Source organism: Oryx dammah, unplaced genomic scaffold (assembly GCF_014754425.2).
Source record: "Oryx dammah isolate SB20612 unplaced genomic scaffold, SCBI_Odam_1.1 HiC_scaffold_10, whole genome shotgun sequence".
Lineage (NCBI taxonomy): Eukaryota > Metazoa > Chordata > Mammalia > Artiodactyla > Bovidae > Oryx > Oryx dammah.
In genome coordinates, this window is record NW_024070194.1 from 75,473,966 (window position 1) to 75,497,392 (window position 23,427).

At 39.6% G+C, this 23,427-nt stretch overlaps 1 protein-coding gene across 1 annotated transcript in view; it reads left to right on the forward strand.

Annotated features, from left to right (window-relative positions):
* The window catches only part of ESF1 (ESF1 nucleolar pre-rRNA processing protein homolog), a 60,877-nt gene extending 56,518 nt beyond the window's left edge, over positions 1 to 4,359 (forward strand). The window contains exons 12-14 of the mRNA XM_040248288.1: positions 18 to 100; positions 1,486 to 1,632; positions 3,563 to 4,359. Coding sequence (XP_040104222.1) covers positions 18 to 100; positions 1,486 to 1,632; positions 3,563 to 3,856 — 524 coding nt within the window. The 3' untranslated portion in view covers positions 3,857 to 4,359. The remainder of the gene's footprint in view (positions 1 to 17; positions 101 to 1,485; positions 1,633 to 3,562) is intronic.
* Positions 4,360 to 23,427: the final 19,068 nt, after the last annotated feature.

A 23,427-nucleotide genomic window follows, 5' to 3' on the forward strand; every position in this document is an offset into this window, starting at 1 on the left:
TTGGTTTGTTGTGCCAGGTATAAAAGAAAAGAAAAAATCAACAAAATCTGCAAAAGATGACATATCTCCAGAGGAAAAAGCTGAAATAGAAAGACAAAAGGTAATGGTCATGTTTGCATTTTTAATGGAAAAGTGATATGTACACTTCAAGTGAAGGTGTCCATATGAGTTTCCAATATGTCTAATAAAAAATAACTGATTTTAACAATGAAATTTATAAATATTTTAGCAGCATAATTTTAAAATACCTCCTTTTCACCAAACATTTCTCCAAGTACAGAGTTAAAGTTTAGTTCACACCCAAGGCATGTCTCTTTGTGATTAAGAGGAATATCTTATCTTTTAAAACCCTTATTATAACTGACAATAAAGGACAAAACTGACAATAAGAGACAAAAATACTAATATTAAAACCTCAAAATAATATTGACATGGTTTTAATTCAGTCTGAAGCTGTCCTGTAATACAGAGTTTGCTTTATGGCTTGTTAAATGCTCCTTTCCCTCTTTTTATTATTGAAAGTTAATGTGCAGAATTAAAGCCTTTCTTGGAAGTGTAGTGAATATTATCCTTAAGCACCTCCATAATCCATGGCACAAGGTAGTACGTGTTTTTGCTGAGACAGGAATTGGAGTCAGCAGCATGCCTGAGTCTGATGTTCACAGCACTGTCTAGGAGGGAGCCAGACTGGTCACCTAAACTCATGCAGGTGACTTAAGGCATCTTTTATTGCATATGCAATAGTGTTTATAGAGTTAAGGAACACAAAGAAAATCTTCGTAGGAAATCATTCTAAAAAGAAAGCCAACTGTAGGTACCAGTCATGGAAAGGAGAGGAAATTAAAGGAGTCTAAATGGGTAGTGGAGGAGGATTGTATTTTCTTTAGCATGCATGGTTGTTTACTTGATTCTTGAAGATTTACATTTAATCGCACGGTCAGTAGAAAATACCTGTTGAGTGGAAACAGGCATTATATTAGATTTCAGAAGCAAATATTAAGATCTTGCCTTCATAGAAGTATATCAATATTGGAAAAGTAGAGGCAAAATCAGCAAAAGAAAAAAGGAATTCATTGTTTCTAAAGCACATATTTGGAGAGTCTAGTCTGTATCAAAAACTACTACACGTTGACAAGATTTAGTGTCTGCTTAAAAAGACCAAAGTGAAAATGAGGAATTTTTATTTGGGGAACTTGAGGACTTTTGTTTCTACCACCTACAGATCAGTTACATAATGTGCAATAGCGTTCACCCCTCTCCTGTTGTCAGTGATGTTGCTCCAAAAAATTACACCTGTTGCTGTACAGCGGTCTGTGGATTTCTTTATGAGTTTAGTGAGCCACAGTCTGTGATGGAAGACAGGTGTCATCCCAGAGCACTGATGACTGGCTTCTCCTTTTCTCAGGGGATTTCTGTGCTCCATACTCCTGTCTGAGGAAAGAAAAACACTGTCGTATATTTGAACTGTTTTTTTTCCCTCCACAGGCTGAAATGGCTTTGCTTGTGATGGATGAGGAGGAAGAGAGCAAGAAACACTTCAATTATAACAAGATTGTGGAACACCAGAATCTGAGCAAAAAGAAGAAAAAACAGCTCATGAAGAAGAAGGAATTATTGGAGGATGACTTTGAGGTAACCAGTGACAAAAGTCATTATTGTATTAAAAGCTGGTGTTGAATCTAAAGTCAGCTCTTTAGATGAAAATTGAGCTTGGCCCCTTGATCTCAGGAAGGACCCATTGTGTAGCCAAAGCTACCGTCTTTTAGTCCAGTGTAACCAGTTCATCCCCAGGGTGGTTCTTTGAGCATCAGGTGAAGTAGTAGGCTTCTGTTTTGGTAGCTATGCTGCACCAAAATATGTAGCTTTTAGTGTTAGAATCACATGCAGTGTGATGCTCACACTGGGAAAGTTCTGCATCGTTAAGCCTGACTGCGAAGTAGCAGATTCACCTCACACTGTGTGCAAGGGCCAGTGCAGTAGGCACGACTTTTTTTTTTTTTTTTTTTTGGCTGTGCTGGGTCTGTGTTTCACTGCATGGGCTCTTTGTTGCTCTGCACAGGCTTTCTCTAGCTCTGGTGAGCAGGGCTGCCCTGTAGCTGTGGTACTCAGGCTTCTCGTTGTGATGGGTTCTCTTGAGGAATATGAACTCTAGGGTGCATGGGCTTGGCAGTTGAGGCACGTAGGCTTAGTCGTCCAGTTTGTGACGTCTTCCTGGACCAGGGATCAAACCCACATCCCCTGCATTGGCAGTCAGTTTCTTACCCACTGGACCACCGGGAAAGTCCCAGGCCACACTTTTTTAATTGCTCTGTTTCTTGTTTCCACTGTTCCCTCTTTTCCCTCTTTTTTTGCTAAGTACATATTTCTAGTGGCCACACAGTCTCCCATGCATGAGTTTGAGTCCTCTACAGAAAACCTATGGACAGCTATCAGGAACCATTTGATGACTTCCATCCATTAGCATGGAAGAATAGACTCAGAAGAAAATGGGAGAGATTTTGAATTTGTTTAGAGAATTGAGAGAAGCATACAAATAACTTATAAGCAGCATTGAGAGGGATTTTGAGACCACTCTATAGCTCTGGTTTCTATAAGTCAGCTCCAAGTGTGGTGCTGTTCCACTGAATTGATTTTTGTTAAATTAGTTTTCTTAGAAAAAGTTAAAAGCAGAGAATGATTTATAGTCAAATCTTCTATTATGATAACTAATCATCATGCAGAAAATGATGTCTTATGCATGATGACCATCACGTATAAAAACATTTTTTTGTGAGTGTGGTAGTAGTGTCACACCTGTGGTCCTTATTACAAATAACTCTACAGTCCATCTCTGGGTGGGCTCTTTTTCACAGAGCAATGATGAGTGGCAGTGAGGGAGTCATGCTCACTTTTTGTCTGGTCACTCCTGTGCCCGGCAATACTTGAAGGCCTGGCTGGAGTTAAGAGTATGCTCTTAAAATGTGGGAACGCAGTGTTTTTGTAGAATGATAAAGAATAAATTTGGAGCTTGTATCTGATCAGATCTTAGTCTTGGGGGTACCATCTTTCCCATTATGGTCTTTAAATCTGCTGTATGAGTCACTCTCAGTAGCTGCTCATTTTGGCACCAAGGTTGAAAAAAAAAATTTATTGTGCTAAGAAGGCAGTGACTTCGCCTGAAATTCCAACAGGAGATACCATCACTGGCTTAATTATCTCAGCCAGAAAGAGATTTCACACTGTAAGCATAGGTGAGCTTGCATCTCCTGTGGTCACTCCTGCAGACAGTCTAAGAAGAGGCTGAGGTAGTAACAGGCCACTGTGTAACATATAGACTGTGATAATTCCCTTCCAAGGATATTGTCATTGTGTGATAAGAACAGTGTGCCCTGCACATGTGGTTCAAGAATAAAGCTAAAACACTTCACTGAAGGTCTGTGGAGGAATGGCTTTCTAATGAGTCAATGCAAAATACATTTGTATTTTTTATCATCAACTCACTGACTTTTTGAACTCTGGTCTCATTTCTAGGCCTTTTGGTTTACTAATTTTGAGTATCTATACTTTCCTTTTGGGTTTGCAGGTCAATGTGAAGGATGCAAGGTTTCAGGCAATGTATACTTCCCACCTGTTCAATTTGGATCCTTCAGATCCTAATTTCAAGAAAACAAAAGCCATGGAAAGAATCCTGGAGGAGAAAGCCCGTCAGAGAGAACAAAAAGAACAGGGGCTGACGCAGGCAACGAGTGAAAAGGAGGGTGAGGTTCAGAAGGAATCACACAAGAGGTCCATTGATCCTGCCTTGTCAATGTTGATTAAATCTGTAAAAAACAAAACAGAGCAGTTTCAAGCAAGAAAAAAACAAAAAGTCAAATAATTGCATGTTGTTTCTTTTTGAATTGAGAATGTAGAAAGTATACAGAGGTGGTGGAAGGATTACTTATTGGGAATAGTCAACTTTTCAAGAATATAAGTAAGATCTGACAGTCATACAATTTATTTTCCATGTATAACAGACCAAATTGTGAATGGTTGAAAGATTTGTACTGTATATTTCCACAAATTAATCATAATCAATCCAGACTATAAGGTTTGTAAAGTTTTAATATTTTTTCCTGTTAGCTTTTTAAAAGACTGTTTACAATTCCTATACAAAAATAGAGTACTACCCAAGTCTTGAGTTGGAATAAGAGTTGGGAACAATTTGAAAATATGTACATGCAATCCATTAATTTCTCTGGAAGCAGGAGTTCAAATTGTTCAAATAATTTATTTTTCTAGTCATAATGAATAGAAGCCAGTAACTTTCTTTGTTGTTTGGTCATGTTTATTATAGTTTGCTTATTAATTTATAAATAAAAGTTTTTATTATTTTGTGTACACTGATTTATTTCATCTTATTCACCTCAAATAAACTACTCTCTGGAAAACTATCTAAAAACCTAACTAACTTTAAGAGAACACCTCCATGAAAAGGCAGTTCCAGGGTTGCATTACTCACAATTGTATTTGAAATATTTGTGAACTCTGTGATGGTTTTTCTGATTATAGTAACAGGAAATCTTTCTGTCTGCCCTTCAGATTTTTGGAATGCCTGGAATGGTAGATATGCTGCTGTAGAGTTTAAGGAATCTTAATTTTTTAATTAAATTAAAACATACCTTTGAGGCCTTAATACTCCTGGATCTCATCTGGTCTAGATTTTATAAACTGTTAACTGACCACTTAGAAGAAGTAGGTGTGCTATATAGGTAAATGAAAATTTCAAAACCCAAAATGATCACTTGAGGAAAAAAAAGGCAGTAGGAATTTGGCCAAGTTTTTGATTAACAGTAAACTTGACATTATCGGTACAAAAACTCAAGCCTGCCAATGTACTATATATTTTCGAGAATAAAAGGATATAAGACATAGAATGATGTCAAGATAATAAGGGCATATAAACAGTCTCTGAAAGGGGAAGGAAAGAAGAAGATATCTAAAATTGCTCATAATAACAGAAAAATGCAGAGTATGTGCAGGGCATGATATTCTTACCATAAAGTGCTGACATTGTTAGGTAGTTCAGCCAAATAAAGCAGTATTTATATACTCATCACTAAAAGATCATGAATCTTAATGTATTTTTGAATATTGTCTATAAACAGTTGTATATATTTCATTATGCAAGGAAAAAGACTTTTTTCTTTTAAACTTTAATCATAGTGTGGGGATTACTCGGTTTGATTTTTAAATTACTGTGAAATTTAGCTCTTTGGTTTTGGGGGGGAGGTTTTAGCCCTTTGGTTTTTTAATTGATTTGGTTTGGATTTTTGTTTTTGAGCCCTTTGTTGTTAAGTCACTATATTTAATTGTAAGTCTCATTTTTCTAGTCAGGCACACACTTGATTATAACAAATAAATGGAACATATGCACAGCCCTGGCTCATTTTCTCAGAAAGTTGATATTTTTTTAAGTAGAAAAAAAAGAATAGCATTATCAGGTACTTTGTTAAACATTCTACACCAAAAATATTAGGTTCTCAATAATTCCTGGTAGTAAAACTCAGGATAAAAAATGGCCACTGTCACTTCAGTACACAATGTGAGGGTAGTTTGGGTGACTCTTAAGGTCACATTTAGTTTGTTGTTTGTGGTATCCTTAATACAAAGACCAAAGACAGTACAAATAATACCTGCACACTGGTGTTTATTGTTAATATGTAGAAATGAGATTGCTTCTGGAGAATCCATCTGTCTCTAAAACTTAAGCATAAAAATCCTCAACAAAGTATTAGCATATTAAATCTAACTGTATAAAAAGAATTATACACCAAGAGGGTTTAATTATATGGCCTGCTGCTGCTGCTAAGTTGCCTCAGTCGTGTCCTACTCTGTGTGACCCCATAGACGGCAGCCCTCCAGGCTCCCCCGTCCCTGGGATTCTCCAGGCAAGAACACTAGAGTGGGTTGCCATGTCCTTCTCCAATGCATGAAAGTGGAAAGTGAAAGTGAAGCCACTCAGTCGTGTCTGACTCTTTGTGACCCCATGGACTGCAGCCCACCAGGCTCCTCCACCCATGGGAATTTCCAAGCAAGAGTATTGGAGTGGGGTGCCATCGCCTTCTCCAACTTATATGGCCTAGGAGGTTTAATTCCAGGTATGCAAAACTGGTTCTTTCACAACCAACCAAAGTAATCCACTGTATTAACAGGTTTAAGAAGAGAGAAAGTATTTGACAAAATTTAATATTCATTCGACTCGATGGACATGAGTTTGAGTAAACTCTGGGAGTTGGTGATGGGCAGGGAGGCCTGGCATGCTGTGGTTCATGGGGTTGCAAAGAGACACAACTGAGCGACTGAACTGAATATTCATTCATTAAAAAAAAAAAAAGTTTGGAATAGAGGGAAAGAGACTCTTCAGAGTCCCTTGGACCTCAAGATGATGCAACCAGCCCATCCTAAAGGAAATCAGTCCTGAATATTCATTGGAAGGACTCATGCTGAAGCTGAAACTCCAATACTTTGGCCACCTGATGAAAAGAACTAACTCATTGGAAAAGACCCTGATGCTGGGAAAGATTGCAGGCAGGAGGAGAAGGGGATGACAGAGGATGAGATGGTTGAATAGCATCACTGACTCGATGGACATGAGTTTGAGCAAACTCCAGGAGTTGGTGATGAACAGGGTAGCCCAGTGTATTGAAGTTCATGGGGTCACAAAGAATCGGACACAACTGAGCAACTGAACTGAACTGAAATCATTGTCAAGCAGGAGCCAAGTGTTCAATCCCCAGGATGGGAAGATCCCCTGGAGAAGGAAATGGCAACCCACTCCAGTATTCTTGCCTGGGAAATGCTATGGACAGAGGAGCCTGGCGGCCACAGTCCATGAAGTTGCAAAAGAGTCAAACATGACTTAGCAACTAAGCAACAGCAACTGGTTCCTCTAATACCCTGTTAAAATGATTATTTAAACTTTGCTTCTTCAAATTTTTTCTTTCTCCTGATTGGATGCTGACACTCAAGGATACAAAGATAATCTCACCTGAAGAATATTGGGTCCTGAATGATCCTTCTATTCCTCTTTTTTTTTTTTAATCACAACTTGTGGGATCTCAGTTCCATGACCATTGGTTGAAGCCTTACCCTTGGCAGTGCAAGCAAAAGTGAAATCATTGGTCCACCAGGGAATTCCCAGTCCTCCCGTTCCTAAATCTACAGTCACATGCTCATGAGGCCTAACTTTCACCCTCCAAGATCATGTAAGCTTCCTTGATTCCTGACTGTGGTGGTGGTGGTTTAGTCACTAAGTCATGTCTGACTCTTGTGACCCCATGGACTATAGCCTGCCAGGCTCCTCTGTCCATGGGATTCTCCAGGCAAGAATACTGGAGTGAGTTGCCATTTCCTTCTCCAGGGTATCTTCCTGACCCAGGAATCGAACCTGGGTCTCCTGCATTGCAGGCAGACGCTTTACCGACTGAGCTACAAGGGAAGATCCTGACCATTCTGGTGACCTATTGCTTTATAACAAACCACCCTCAAACTTTGCAATTTAAAACAACCGTAATCATTTGTTTTCTTAAAAATACTCAGTTTTCAGAGGGCTCAGTGGAGAAGGCTCATGTATTCTAAAATGCCTCCTTCAGTGACTTGCAAGTTAGTGCCAGCTGTTGATTAGGAGCTTGGGAGCTGGGTTCCAAAGGTGATCAAGATGGAGGCTCTCACTTTTTTTTGATCTAGACTCTGATGTCACAGGGTCACTCCTGCCATCCATACTTAACTCACTGAGGTGGTTGAAAAGGTCTTCCCACATGAGAGGATATAAACTCCACCTCTTAAAGAAGAGAGTGGCAAAGTCCTTGAAGAATATGCATGTCCAAAAATATGGTTGCAGCCATTTTTGGAAAATGAGGCTTGCCTCACCAGCCACTTCATGAAAATCTTCCCCTGCACATTAATTGTAATATATAGTTGTATTAATTGTAATATATATTACAATTATAGTAAGTGCTCCGTTATTTGAGATCACCTGAGTCTGTAGTCTTTGCAATCATGAGTATAAGCAACAGGTCAAATCAGTGAAGAAAACTCTATACCAGTAGTTAGACCATAGTTGATAGGATCATTAAGAAGATCAGACCAATAAAAAAGGTTATACATGCTCCTCAAGGGACTTTCAGTGACTGTGGGTGAAACTAATGGTTATTTCTCAATATGTGTTCTTTCCATCTTCCATGTTAAACATAGGACTTTCCAGAATAAAACAATTTTACCCAACCTTCTTCACAGCTTTTTGTGGAAGCAAATGACAGCTTCTAGGGACCTTCCTTTGATGTTAGCACACTAGTAAATTTTGCCTCTTCTCTCCTTCTACCTGATTGCCTGGAATGCAGATGTAATGCCTTTAGTTCCAGCAGCCATATTGGATCCTGAGTACAAAACTCCATTTTGTAGAAATAATATTAAATTGATTATGTAGAAATAATGTAATCATAATAAAATTATGTACTACTAGTAATTTCATTATTTAGACTGAAGATTACTGGCTAGTTAGCTGGAAGGAGCCAGGATCCCTGAGGACTTTGTGGCGCACAGCCACCATATCATCCATTGACTGTCTTTCTTGAGATAACTATGTGACAGAATGGATGTGAGAGTTGGACCATAAAGAAGTCTGAGTGATGAAGAATTGACACTTTCGAACTGTGGTGTTGGAGAAACCTCTTGAGAATCTTTTGGACAACAAGGAGATCAAACCAGTCAATCCTAAAGGAAATCAGTCCTGAATATTCATTGAAAGGACTGATGCTGAAGCTGAAGCTCCAATACTTTGGCCACCTGATGTGAAGAGCCGACTCATTGGAGAAGACCCTGATGCTGGGAAAGATTGAAGGAGAGAGAAGGGGACAGCAGAGGATGAGATGGCATCATCAACTCAATGGACGTGAGTTTGAGCAAACTCTGGGAGAGAGTTAAGGACAGGGAAGCCAATATGTTGCAGTCCATGGGCTCACAAAGAGTCAGACGCGACTGATCAATTAAACAATAATGTGACAGGAAAACAAAATACTGTTTAAGCCACTATTTTCTCAAGTCTATTACTTGCAGTTCTACCTATATCTTAACAGAACAATAAGCAGTCCTGGGCCATCGTCTATGGACTATTTTGCCCTGCTTTGCAGATCATTTCTCCATATTCTTAAGGAAACTTGATATTAAATTATAGTCAGAGTACTTGCAGCTTGAGAGGGCCAAAACAGGATGCTCAATCATGTAAGTTTCCAAGATTTCTGGATATGGACATGAGTCAAGAAAAGTTAGACAAACCTCTTGGACGGCAACTGAGAACCTTTGTTCCACAAACCCCACTGACATTAGAGTTATAAACTCTATATTCAGCATCTCTGGGTTCACATTATCACTTCCTTGAAAAGTTTATGAAAAAGGAGTTGCCAAGAGTAACCAGAATCAGGCACATGGGAAAATGAAAGAGTGTGAATGAGAGTCTGTGCTCAGCCTAAAGTATGGATTATGCATTACCCCAAATTTGCAAAAATGTAGAGATGAGAACTTCATGCTATATGACAATGCCAAAGCAAATAGACTAAGATTATATTGTGTTGAGGCAAGTTGTGAGAAATGCCAGCTTTGGGGTTATGAGCTGTTTCCATGAATTTTTAAAAATTAAAACTGAGTCATTATCCTTCATACTACACATGATCTTGTCTTGAGTAGCCAGTCGTGAGTTTTTTAACTCTTTTTACTAAAATCTGAAATTAATCAGAAGTATCTTTTCTCTCAGACTAGTAAGAAATAATGTACTCTATCATGTTTCAAGAAGTTCATCTGATGAATAAGGCAAGAAATGGCCAATAAAGTACTTTAAATTTTTAAAATCCTTTTGGAAAAATCATTAAACCAAGAATTAGTTAGGAAAGACATTTAAGTTACAGTGGAATGACTCTAAAAGAAAAAGTTTCATCTGGCAGCAGCTCATTATTTGATGAAAGAAAAACTCTGAAAACGATTGGATTTGTGTATGTTCTTCTATTTGGCTCTGTTATAAAGCTTTGTTTAGAACAATTTTACAGTTCTTCCGGAGGGCCCCAGCAGTATCAGAAACCACCTAGGTATTGTGATCCTTCAGATTTATTTGGATTCAAATGAACCTCAATCCCCTGACCATTGCCTTAGGAATGTTGCAAGAAACATAAAACAATTCAAACTACCTCAAGCAAAAACTTTAAAAGATGTGAGGGTGGATTTTTATGATAAAGGCCCTGTGGGATCTCACAGCACTGAATCCAAAGCAAAAGGCAGTCAGTTCTCAGGAAGAGGCTGAGAGCAGGAACTACTCAATGTCCTCAGAAACTCTGCTTTACTCCTCTGTCTTCTATTAGCCTTGTTTTACTCACATTGACACCAATAGGCCAATCTCCTTAGCCCATTGAACAAGAGGAGTAAGATGACACCATCAGCGTTTCCACATTTTAAATTATAGGTCCACTTTTTATGTTATTAGAAGAAGAGATTTTTGCCTTATGTTTAAGATTCAGGAATGAATTTGGAACTTTCTGTCCTGATACTATTAAAGTGAAGATAACTTGTCTGTTCGATTATATGAAAAGTGAAAGTGTTAGAGCTCAGTTGTGTCCAACTCTTTGTGACCCTATGTATTGTACCCCACCATGCTCCTCTGTCCATGGGATTTTCCAGGTAAGAAGACTGGAGCTGGTTGCCATGCCTTCCTCCAGGGGATCTTCCCAATCCAGAGATCAAACCAGGGTTGCTGGCAGATTCTGAGCCACCAGGGAGGCCCTGGTTATATACAATTTATATAATTATAAATATAATTTTAAAAATATATTTATATACAGTTATGTAAGGTAAAATATTAAGAGCAGCTTAGTAAATTTCCTTGTGAATATTATATACCAACCAAGGTATATAACTAAACAATCAAAACTAATCACAGTCACAGAAAACTAATCATACTGATCACATGGACCACAGCCTTATGTAACTCAATGAAACTATGAGGCATATTTAACTTATATGCAGAATACATCATGTGAAATGCTGGGCTGGATGAAGCACAAGCTGGAATCAAGATCACTGGGAGAAATATCAACAACCTCAGATATGCAGATAACATCACCCTTTTGGCAGAAAGTGAAGAGGAACTAAAGAGCCTCTTGATGAAAGTGAAAGAGGAGAGTGAAAAAGTTGGCTTAAACCTCAACATTCAAAAACTATGATCATTTAAAAAAAAAAAAAAAAGATCATGGCATCTAGTCCCATCACCTCATGGTAAATAGATGGGGAAACTGTGGAAATACTGACAGATTTTGTTTTCTTGAGCTCCAAAATCACCTCAGATGGTGACTACAGCCATGAAATTAAGACACTTGCTCCTTGGAAGAAAAGCTATGACCAGCCTAGACAGCATACTAAAAAGCAGAGACAGTACTTTGCCAACAAATGTCCATCTAGTCAAGGCTATGGTTTTTCCAGTAGTCATGTATGGATGTGAGAGTTGGACTATAAAAAAAGCTGAGTGCTGAAGAACTGATGCTTTTGGACTGTGGTGTTGGAGAAGACTCTTGCAGTTCCTTGGACAGTAAGGAGATCCAACCAGTCCATCCTAAAGGAAATCAGTCCTGAATATTCATTGGAAGGACTGATGCTGAAGCTGAAACTCCAATACTCTGGCCACCTGATGCGAAGAACTGACTCACTGGGAAAGACTCTAATGCTGGGAAAGTCTGAAGTCAGTAGGATGACAGAGGATGAGATGGTTGGATGGCATCACCTACTGGATGGACATGAGTTTGAGCAAGCTCTGGGAGATGGTGATGGACAGGGAGGCCTGGTGTGCTGCAGTCTATGGGGTTGCAGAGAGTCAGATGTGACTGAGTGACTGAACTGAACTGAACTGAACTGAAGACAGAGCAATTTTACACAGTTATGACTTACATGATAATCTAAAAATGTTCTAGGCATTTGAAAGCACTAAACAACAAAGGATCCTTAATGTCTATAAAGAGGGAAGGAAAATGGAAATCTTCTTTTCTTTAACCTTTGTCTTGATGTAAAGTTCTAACAGATATTCAACATTCCCTGGCAGTCTGGCGGTTAGAGCTCTGCACTTCCTCTGCAGGGAACCCAGGTTCAGTCCCTGGTTAGGATAGTAAGGTCCCACAAGCCATGAGGCAAGGCAAAAAGCAAACAAATAACATTCTTAATGGAGGAATTTCAACACCTGATCTTAGTTTTTTGGGAGCTGAGAGGAACTTAGACTAAGAGAAGTGCACACAAGATGCTGATAACAGGGAGTACCTCTGGGGAAGACTTTCCTCTGGAAACCTTTGTATATGGGTTTGTTTTACTATATGTCACTTCTGCTGTTCTTTAGTCGTTCAGTCTTTCCAACTCTTTTGCATCCCCATGAACTGCAGCCCGCCGAGCTCCTCTGTCCATGGGATTTCCCAGGCAAGAATACTAGAGTGGGTAGCCATTTCCTTCTCCAGGGAATTTTCCTGACCCAAGGATTGAACCTGGGTCTCCTGCATTGCAGATGGATTCTTTACCACTGAGCCACCTGGGAAGGCCACATATCACTTTTAAAATTCCAAGCTCTAAAAAGGGAAATGTCATAATTCTTAACTGGACCCTTTAACTATAAAGAACATGGAATGCTGGAAGAACTTGAATGGCCTGAGGATGAACTGGTAGCCGTTATCACTGTTAATTTCCTGCTTTTGATGACTGAAGTTCAGTGAAGAGCATGATGTGGCGTGATGAGGCATCATGTCAGGAGCTTGCTTTCACACTATTTAGGAAGCAACAAATATCTTTGTACTGTCTTGTAAATTTTCTGTAAGTTTGAGATTGTTTCAAATAAGGATATTTTTTCAAAATTATTTTTTAAATAGTCTAAGTTCTAAATTTCCAGAGAGACAATGTGATTGGCCCAGCTTGTGTTCCCTGCTCACCCATCAACTACGGTCAATGAGAACTAGTTTCCAAAAAAAGAATTAAGGAATTGCTCCAGTGGATGTCCACTGTACAAACCACATCATGGGTCACTGATTTTGAACTGTTGGATTTTTTTTAGTAACCCATCAGTATTTCTTAATTAACCCTTTTAGTTCTTTGTCTCTTTTCCTCTTTGGGGAAGTAGAGAGGGCCAGGGACTATATATGTGAAATACAACAAGAATACAAGACTAGCTTCAAAGAGGTATCCAGCATGGAACCCTAGGCTGCAGACAATGTAATGATTGCTGCACTCCAGAAAAATCCCATTCCAATGATCGTAGACAGTATTTCCCTGTCAGAGAACATTTAACAGGAGGATTCCTGCATGCTGTTTTCTATTTCTTAAGGATTCTCTGTTCCTTATCAGTTCCTATTCCAAGAACGAGTAAAGCTGCATGCAGTTCTCAGGACTGAGATCATGAGAAAGGGTATCTGATGGATTCCTTACAGTAACTCCCTTCAGTGACTCTTTTCAGCTTCAGCAACCTTGTATGTATTAGACAATCCATATGGTGGCTATTGATAAAATTTCATCCTGTGTGATAGCTGAGTAATCATCTTACTAAAGATATATAAGCCTGCATTTCTGCTAATAAAGTACCCTTGCTCCATCAGAGCTTGGGTCCCCGTGTCTTTCTCTCTCTCTCTCTCTTTCACTTTCTTATCATCAACTCCAGACCACCAGGTTCCGATCCATTAAAGGACAGCAACAAGTGGTGCTCGAACAGGGACATGGCTACAGAGCATGGCTATTATTATCCAGCTATGTGTATTGTCACCCTGCTTATTTAACTTATATGCAGAGTACAGCATAAGAAACGCTGGGCTAGAAGAAGCACAAGCTGGAATCAAGATTCCCAGGAGAAATATCAATAACCTCCGATATGCAGATGACACCACCCTTATGGCAGAAAGTGAAGAGGAACTCAAAAGCCTCTTGATGAAAGTGAAAGAGGAGGGTGAAAAAGTTGGCTTAAAGCTCAACATTCAGAAAATGAAGATCATGGCATCCGATCCCATCACTTCATGGGAAATAGATGGGGAAACAGTGGAAACAATGTCAGCCTTTATTTTGGGGAGCTCTAAAATCACTGCAGATGGTAATTGCAGCCATTAAATTAAAAGATGCTTATTTCTTGGAAGGAAAGTTATGACCAAACTAGATAGTATATTGAAAAGCAGAGGTATTACTTTGCCAAAAACCAGTGGTCATGTATGGATGTGAGAGTTGGATTGTGAAGAAAGCTGAGCACTGAAAAAGTGATGCTTTTGAACTGTGGTGTTGGAGAAGACTCTTGAGAGTCCCTTGGACTGCAAGGAGATCCAACCAGTCCATTCTGAAGGAGATCAGTCCTGGGTGTTCATTGGAAGGACTGATGCTGAAGCTGGAACTCCAGTACTTTGGCCATCTCATGCGAAGAGTTGACTCATTGGAAAAGACCCTGATGCTGGGAGGGATTGGGGGCAGGAGGAGAAGGGGACAACAGAGGATGAGATGGCTGGATGGCATCACCAACTTGATGGACATGAGTTTGAATGAACTCTGGGAGTTGGTGATGGATAGGGAGGCCTGGCATGCTGTGATTCATGGGGTCACAAAGAGTTGGACACGACTGAGCAACTGAACTGAACTGAACTGATGATAGCCTAATACTCGATGATAGGCACATAATAGGAGCTCAGAAACTGTGGAATAGAATGCACCCATGTGCTTTATAGATGTGGTTTTTTTTTTTTTCAGATGCATACTGTTTGATCAGGTTGATTTTTCCTTGTTCCTCTTAAGTGGCTATATCATGGAACTGTTAAATCCAATAAAATTTCATGTCATGGAATTCTATAATTGCAACAATCATCTCTGAGCCTAGACACTGAGACTGTTCATTTTTAAGAGATTACTTTCCCAAGATCTCTGTACTAATGCTGGTAGCAGCTGAATGATCTGTATGTCAGAATATTGTTTGTGACCAAGCGTGTGCTGCATAAAAAGAAAACCTTGGTTTAAAAAAAAAAAAAAAAGAGGGGACAAAAAGACCGTTTAAATCTTAAAGCAGAAAACTATGAGATCTCTGTCTGTCTGGATATATATATATATGGCTCAATGTATGTCTTTGTCTCTAGATAATATTGCTGAGGTTAGTTTATAAATGAGCTTCCCAGCACCGTGAGACACAATGGCCATGAAATGTCCCCCAAACATGGTCAAATATGTGGCTATGAAGGGACCCTGCTGACTGGAAGTTGGTACTTGCCAGCTGCCTCCACAAAGATTACATCATGACCACTACAAGCTGCTGACCTTCAACACCCCCTGAAAGGAGTTCAAGGTGGAAATCAGAAATAAGGCACTCTGTGCTCTGGGAAAAACCCAGAAGAACAGGCCTTCAGACAGTCAGATGTTTTCAAGTAAAGATTTTATGAGCCCAAATTCTTGCACCTTCTCATACCTAGAGAAACACTAATGTCATGAACCAATGTGTGGTCCTAGTTCTCCTGGTAGCCCCAGAACAGCTTTTCTACTTCTATTAATCTTTGAGCCATGTACCTTTAACTTTCTTAAGTTTGTTTCTTCCAGAATACAACAGATCTCCAAATGGTAGTATGACAAGAATATTCCCTGGCCAACAACTAGACATTGCTGAAACAAGTCACCTTATCATTCCATGGACTCTCATCTCCCTCTGTTAATGCACCCTGACAGAGAGCAGGCAAAGGGAACCCAGAACCCCATGACGCCCCTGTACAGCCTGAAGAAACCAGAGCTGTCATCGCCCCTTTTTCCCCTGAGACTGGGTTCCCAAATGCCTGAGAAGGAAAATAGGTAGACAGTTAGACATGAGCAGGGTATCAAAAGGGACCAAGATCCAAAATCAGGATTTCCAAAATCAGGAAAATTAATGTTTATAGCTAATCATACAATTGTCGATGGGGGACCCCATGGTATGTGGTTGTCTAACTGCTCAGATGGTATTAATAGTACTGTGTGTGACTATGCCACTCAAGTAGCGTGGGAAGTTACTAACACTACAATGGAGCATTACCATGACAAAGGACTTCTTCGGTGGCTTGACGGTGGAACGGCCCCCTCGGAACTGTCCTCTACAGATTGGGCCTAAACAACGGGACATCTAGAAACTTGCTGTGAGCGCCGAAGAACTTGGGACTTGGACAGGACATTTCACAGAGACCAGTCATAGTCAGAGCAACTACTTCTTTCCTTATAATCAGTCATATGTCATACAAGCTTGTGCTCCCCTTCCTTTTGTTACAATTATATTTGTTGTTTACCATTGCCCTTATGCAAAAATTGTTAAAACTAAACAAACTCAATTGGTCAAGACCCTTTTCACAAATATAATAAATAAGGGGGAGTTGTCAGGGAAGATTTAACAGGAGGATTCCTGCATGCTGTTTTCTATTTCTTAAGGATTCTCTGTTCCTTATCAGTTCCTATTCCAAGAGCGAGTAAAGCTGCACGCAGTTCTCAGGACTGAGATCATGAGAAAGGGTATCTGATGGATTCCTTACAGTAACTCCCTTCAGTGACTCTTTTCAGCGTCAGCAACCTTCTATGTATTAGACAATCCAGATTGTGGCTATGGATAAAATTTCATCCTGTGTGATAGCTGAGTAATCATCTTACTAAAGATATATAAGCCTGTATTTCTGCTAATAAAGTACCCTTGCTCCATCAGAGCTTGGGTCCCCGTGTCTTTCTTTCTTTCTTTCCCTCTCTCTCTCTCTTTTACTTTCTTACTGTTGACTCCAGACCACCAGGTTCTGGTCCATTAAAGGACCGCAACATTTTCCCACAATATTGTTGTTAATTTTTATTGAAATTTACTTTATTTGCAATGTAGTGTTGATTTCAGGTATACATCAAAGTGATTCAGTTACACATACATGTATATTTATATTTACTCTTTTTTTCTGCATTCTCTTCCATTATAGGTTATTACAAGATATTAGGTATGGTTGCCTGTACAATACAGTAGGTTCATGTTGGTTATCTATTCTCTGTTTATGTAGTAGTGTGTATCCATTAATCCCATACTCCTAATTTATTCCTCCCCCTTCCCCTTTGGTAACCATATGTTTGTTCTCTATGTTTATGAGTCTGTTTCTGTTTTGTAGATAGGTTCATATGTACCATATTTTAGACTTCACATGTAAGTGATAGCATAGAGCATTTGTCTTTCTCTTTCTAAGTTACATCATGATAATCTCTAGCTGCATTCACGTTGCTGCAAGTGGCATTATTTCATGATTTTTTTATGGCTAATATCCCATTGTATAGATGTACCACATCTTTATCCATTCATCTATCAGTGGACAGTTAGGTTACATCCATGTTTTGGCTACTGTAAATAGTACAACTGTGAACATTGGACACCATGATGTTTTATCAGATTCCCTGTCCTGGACAGAAAAGAACTAACCTTGACAGATTGTTTAATTTTATTTTTCCTGTACAATATATATTTTAAATTTTATTTTTAATTTATTTGGGTTGTTTTTCAGAACTATTAGATTGGTGCAAAAGTAATTATCCAAGGGTTTGGACCTTGAATTTTAAATCATTATAATTATGCTCAAACATGTCTTTATTAACCAAAACAGGAACCAGTAAAATCAACACATTTTTGCAAATGAGAAATAAATGTGTTTATTTCCACAGCATAAAAATCCATGCCTCAGAATTTGACGAACTCTCGGAAAGCATTTTCTGCAGCCTGCTGGTTGTGGAAGCATTTTCCCTGCAACAAGTTGTTGAGATGCTTGAAGGAGTGGTTGGCAAGAGTCTGGGTCATTATGGTGGACGAGGCAAAACTTTGTAGCACAATTTGCTCAACTTTTGGAGTATTGGTTGTGTGGCCTGTGGCCAGGCATTGTTGCAGAGAAGAACCGGGCCCTTTCTGCTGACCAGTTCTGGCTGCAGGCATTGCCGAATTCAGTGCACCTCATTGACTTGCTGAGCATGCTTCTCAGATGTAGTGGTTTCACCGGTATTCAGAAAGCTGGAGTGGACCAGACCAGCAATAGATCACCAGAGATCAGGAAGCTTTTGGCTTTGGTAAGTGCTTTGGAGCTTCTTCTTGGTCTAACCACTGAACTTGTTGTCACTGGTTGTCGTATAAAATCCACTTTTTGTCACTCACCACAATCCAATTGACAAATGGTTCTTTGTTGTTTCATAGGATAAGAGAAGCCTACACTTCAAAACAATGATTGTTTTGATTTGTGGTCAGCTCAGGAGGCACCCACTTATTGAGCTTTTTCACCTTTCCGATTTGCTTCAAATGCCAAATGAACATAGAATGATCAGTAATGAGTTCTTGGGCAACTTCTCAAGTAGCTTTGATGATCCTCTCAGTTGGTCACTGTCAACTTCCAATGGCTACTCACTGTGCTCCTCATCCTCAAGGCTCTAGTCTCCTTTGCAAACTTCTTGAACCACCACCACACTGTATGTTCATTAGCAGTTCCTGAGCCAAATGCATTGCTGATGTTGCAAGTTGTTTCTGCTGCTTTATGACCCATCTTAAATTCCAATAAGAAAATCGCTCAAATTTGCTTTTTGTCTAACATCATTTCCATAGTCTAAAATACGTAAAAAATCAACAGCAAGTAGTAATTGATTGGCAAAAACGTAAAGCAAGAAATGTGCATAAAAACAGAACTGTGCATTAAAATGAAGTGTAAACATATCACATTTATTTAAGAATGTGTTCTAATATTAAAGGGCAAAGTTCAACAGTTGCAAAACCGAAATTACTTTTGCATCAACCTAATACAAAATGCCAAAGCCTTTGACTGTGTGGATCACAATAAACTGTGGAAAATTCTGAAAGAGATGGGACTACCAGACCACCTGACCTGCCTCTTGAGAAATCTGATTGCAGGCCAGGAAGCAACAGTTAGAACTGGACATGGAAAAACAGACTGGTTCCAAATAGGAAAAGGAGTACGTCAAGGCTGTATATTGTCACCCTGCTTATTTAACTTATATGCAGAGTGCATCATGAGAAACGTTGGACTGGAAGAAACACAAGCTGGAATCAAGATTGCCGGGAGAAATATTAACAACCTCAGATATGCAGATGACACCACCCTTATGGCAGAAAGTGAAGAGGAACTCAAAAGCCTCTTGATGAAAGAAAGTGGAGAGTGAAAAAGTTGTCTTAAAGCTCAACATTCAGAAAACGAAGATCATGGCATCCGGTCCCATCACTTCATGGGAAATAGATGGGGAAACAGTGGAAACAGTGGAAACAGTGTCAGCCTTTATTTTGGGGGGCTCCAAAATCACTGCAGATGGTGATTGCAGTCATGAAATTAAAAGACGCTTACTCCTTGGAAGGAAAGTTATGACCAACCTAGAAAGCATATTCAAAAGCAGAGACATTACTTTGACGACTAAGGTCTGTCTAGTCAAGGCTATGGTTTTTCCTGTGGTCATGTATGGATGTGAGAGTTGGACTGTGAAGAAGGCTGAGCACTGAAGAATTGATGCTTTTGAAGTGTGGTGTTGGAGAAGACTCTTGAGAGTCCCTTGGACTGCAAGGATATCCAACCAGTCCATTCTGAAGGAGATCAACCCTGGGATTTCTTTGGAAGGAATGATGCTAAAGCTGAAACTCCAGTACTTTGGCCACCTCATGCAAAGAGTTGACTCATTGGAGAAGATTCTGATGCTGGGAGGGATTGGGGGCAGGAGGAGAAGGGGACGATAGAGGATGAGATGGCTGGATGGCATCGCTGACTCGATGGACATGAGTCTGAGTGAACTCCAGGAGTTGGTGATGGACAGGGAGGCCTGTTGTGCTGCGATTCATGGGATTGCAAAGAGTCGGACACGACTGAGTGACTGAACTGAACTGAATTGAAATACAAAATGAGAAAGTCACCAATGTTTCTTCATTGATTCATAGCACTTAGATGTCCAAGGTTCATGTAAAAAAGAAAACTTATTTTAAGCCACTCAGTTGGAAATTAACTATTTTGCAGCATGACCTAGCCCATCCATTTGGACTGAGATGCTTCATTGCCCCAACCTCCACCCTTTGGGACTCAGTACTGAGAGAGTCATTTCCTAGGCAGGTTGATAAGAAGTCTAGGGATCCCCAAGGAGAGAGGAATTCTCAAGGGGGAAGAAAGGACAAACTTTTTTTCCTTCTCTACATTCCTTAGGATTATATAACAACAATGTATTATGCCCGAGGACAGTCTCTGGATTAAACCTTCTGGCTAATTCTGTAAATTATGGGAGTAGACCTGCTCTTTACAAGGATTATGTAACAACAATGTATTCTGCCTAAGGACAGTCTCTGGATTAAACCTTCTGGCTAATTCTGTTATCTTAAAATGTAAATTATGGGAGTAGGTCTGATGAGGTCTTTACAACCTCCAGACATTCTTTGGATTTACTGGAGAGTATATAACTTCATTGCTAATACTAACAAGCCGGTACTCTTTCTAACCCTTCTGATGTCTATGTCAGAAGCTTTCTCTCTCTCCTTTATACTTTAATAAAACTTTATTACACAAAAGCTCTGAGCAATCAAGCCTTGTCTCTGAACAAGAATTCTTCTCCTCCGGGGGCCAAGAATCCCGGCATCGTGATTCAACAACAACTTTTCAGTACCCTTCCTCATCCCGGTCTTTTTGTGTGTATCTGCAAGGAAGCTCTCTTCCACCCCTGAGAACTTAATTAATTTTTTTGGCACTGCCTATTTAATTTAAAAAAATTTATTGATTGCAAAGCAACTCTACTGCAATAAAAATTAATTTAAAAAAATTATTGGAGTATAGTTGATTTACAATGCTGTGTTGGTTTCTTCTGTACAGCAAAATGAATCAGTTATATATACATAAATCCAGTCTTTTTAAGATTCTATTCTCATATAGGTCATTACAGAGCATTGAGCAGAGTTCCCTGTGCTATACAGTAGGTCTTTATTAGTTATATATATATTTTTATAGTAGTGTGTATATGGCAACCTCAATCTCCCAATTTATCCCTCTCCTGAATTTGATTAATCTTAAAAGTTATGCATAATTTATTATTATTGTTTATATTAATTATTTTTCTTTTGATGGCCTACTTGTAGGATGTCTACTGCTGTCACATCAGACTGTATCCTTCCTATTGGGACAATCCTGAATGAGGGGCTTTGTTACACTATGGTGGGCTCCCACCACTACATCATTGCTGTGCAGAATACAAAGGCTGGGAAAAATGGGACTCTGACCAGGCCAGCATTTACCTTTAGGACCCAAGACAAATAATGAGGGTGTCCACAGCAACGAATATGTAGGAACTAACTTGCTAGTTAAGAGTATAGGATTTATTTTTTTAATTAATTTTTTATCGGCATAGAGTCGCTTTACAATGTTGTGTTAGTTTCTGCTGTATAGCAAAGTGAATCAGCTATACATGGACACATATCCCCTCCTTTTTGGATTTCCTTCCCATTTAGGTCATCAGAGAGCATCAAGTAGAGTTCCCTGAGCTATATGTAGGTTCTCTTTAGTTATCTGTTTTTATGTGTGCAGGCATGCATGCTAAATCGCTTCATTCATGTGGACTATAGCCCACCAGACTCTTCTGTGCGTGGGGCTCTCCAGGCAAGAATACTGGAGTGGGTTGGTATGCCCTCCTCCAGAGGATCTTCCCCACCCAGGGATCAAACCTCTCATGTCTCCTGCATTGGCAGGCAGGTTCTTTATCACTAGCACGACCTGGGAAGCCCATCTATTTTATACATAGTATTAATAGCATATTTATAGAGTCAGGAAATCTGGTTTTGAATCCCAGCTCTGCCACTTACTACTAACATGTGATTTAGAGCTAGCAATTTAACCTCTTCAGGCTTGATGTTTCACCTTCAATATAGTCTTGCTCACAATACTTTGCTTTTAAGGATTAAATAAAATGATGCTTGAAAAAGCCTCTTGAACATTGCCTGACACACACTGATTGTTCAGGAAGTCTTAGCTCTTATTCATTTTATTATTATTATTACATTCCAGAAAATAATCCCTCCTCCCCCTCCACCCCCCTCACTTCTCCAAATCAATCCATTTTGACATAAGATTGGTAGAGTTTCCCTAGATTGGGAACATGGTTTTGCCATTGATTTAAACCAATGCCTCTGGATTTCCCTGGTCAGCCAGTGATTAAGACTTTACCTTTCAGTTCAGGGGACCTCAGTTTGATCCCTGGTCCAGGAGCTAAGATCTCACATGCCTCACAGCCAAAATAAAACCAAAACACAAACAGAAGCAGTATTGTAAACATTCAATAAAGACGTTAAAAATGGTCCACATCAAGAAACAAAACAAATACACACCATTGCCTCTGGAGGTAATTTTATGTGAATCCAAACGTGAAACTGCTGGTCAGACTCATTTAAGATCTTTGTATTGTTAGATGGTACAAGATAAGAAAAAGAAGAAGAAGAAGAAGAAGCAGCAGCAGCAGCAGCAGCAGCAGCAGCAGCTTTATGGGGATTTCCTCGTGGTCCAGTGCTTAGGACTTGGCACTTTCACTCCTCGGGCCTGGGTTCCATTCCTGGTAGGGGAACTAAGATCCTGCAAGCTGTGGGGTGTGGACAAACTTTAAAACAAAAAAAGAAAAAGCTTTACATTTAAAATATAAAACCTAGGAAAAGGGACTAAATAATGGCCAAGGCCTCTACTACTATAAAACTTAATACTTTGAAAGTGTGTCAAAAGTAGCTTTCCCAGGCTCCTTGGTATTCTCAATTTGGCTGTTGGGACTTAGGGGCTTGGAAGACAGATGGCTGGGGCTGGAAGCCCTCTTCAAAGATCCGCTATGATTGACTGTCCTGAGATCCTAGCTTTCCATTTTGACACCCTGGAGAGAAGCTCCACTGGTCTTCTCCTTCTTCAGATTATGCTGATTTCCTCCACATTAGTGTTCAACAAAGCAGGAAGTCATTTCTGGGTCAGTTAGGGTTCCTGGGTTACAAGCAAAGGAAGAGGTTTATTGACAGAATAATGCTTAGCTCGTGGATTCACAGGAAGAGCTAAACTTTCCAAATGATGGACCCAGGTGCTTCCAGGAATCTCTGTCAGCAGTGGCTTGGAAATTTATCCCAAGAATGCTGCTCCTAGTTGTCTCAAAGCAACTGTTTCACATCTTGACAACTCTACTTAATGGGCAATTTTCTGGAATAGAATATATGATTGGTTCAGCTTGGGTCAGGTGGGCCCATTTATTTCATTCTCTCGGACTCTGACTGTCACTCACTGGGGCTGAGGGCAGATGGGTGAAGTTTGGATCTATTTCCATCAGGAGAAGAAAGAAGGGCTGAGCAAACCAGCCAATAACCCCTGGTTTTCTTTCTTTCCTTCTTTCTGTTTCCCCCCCTTTCCTTCCTTCCAAGCAAAAAAG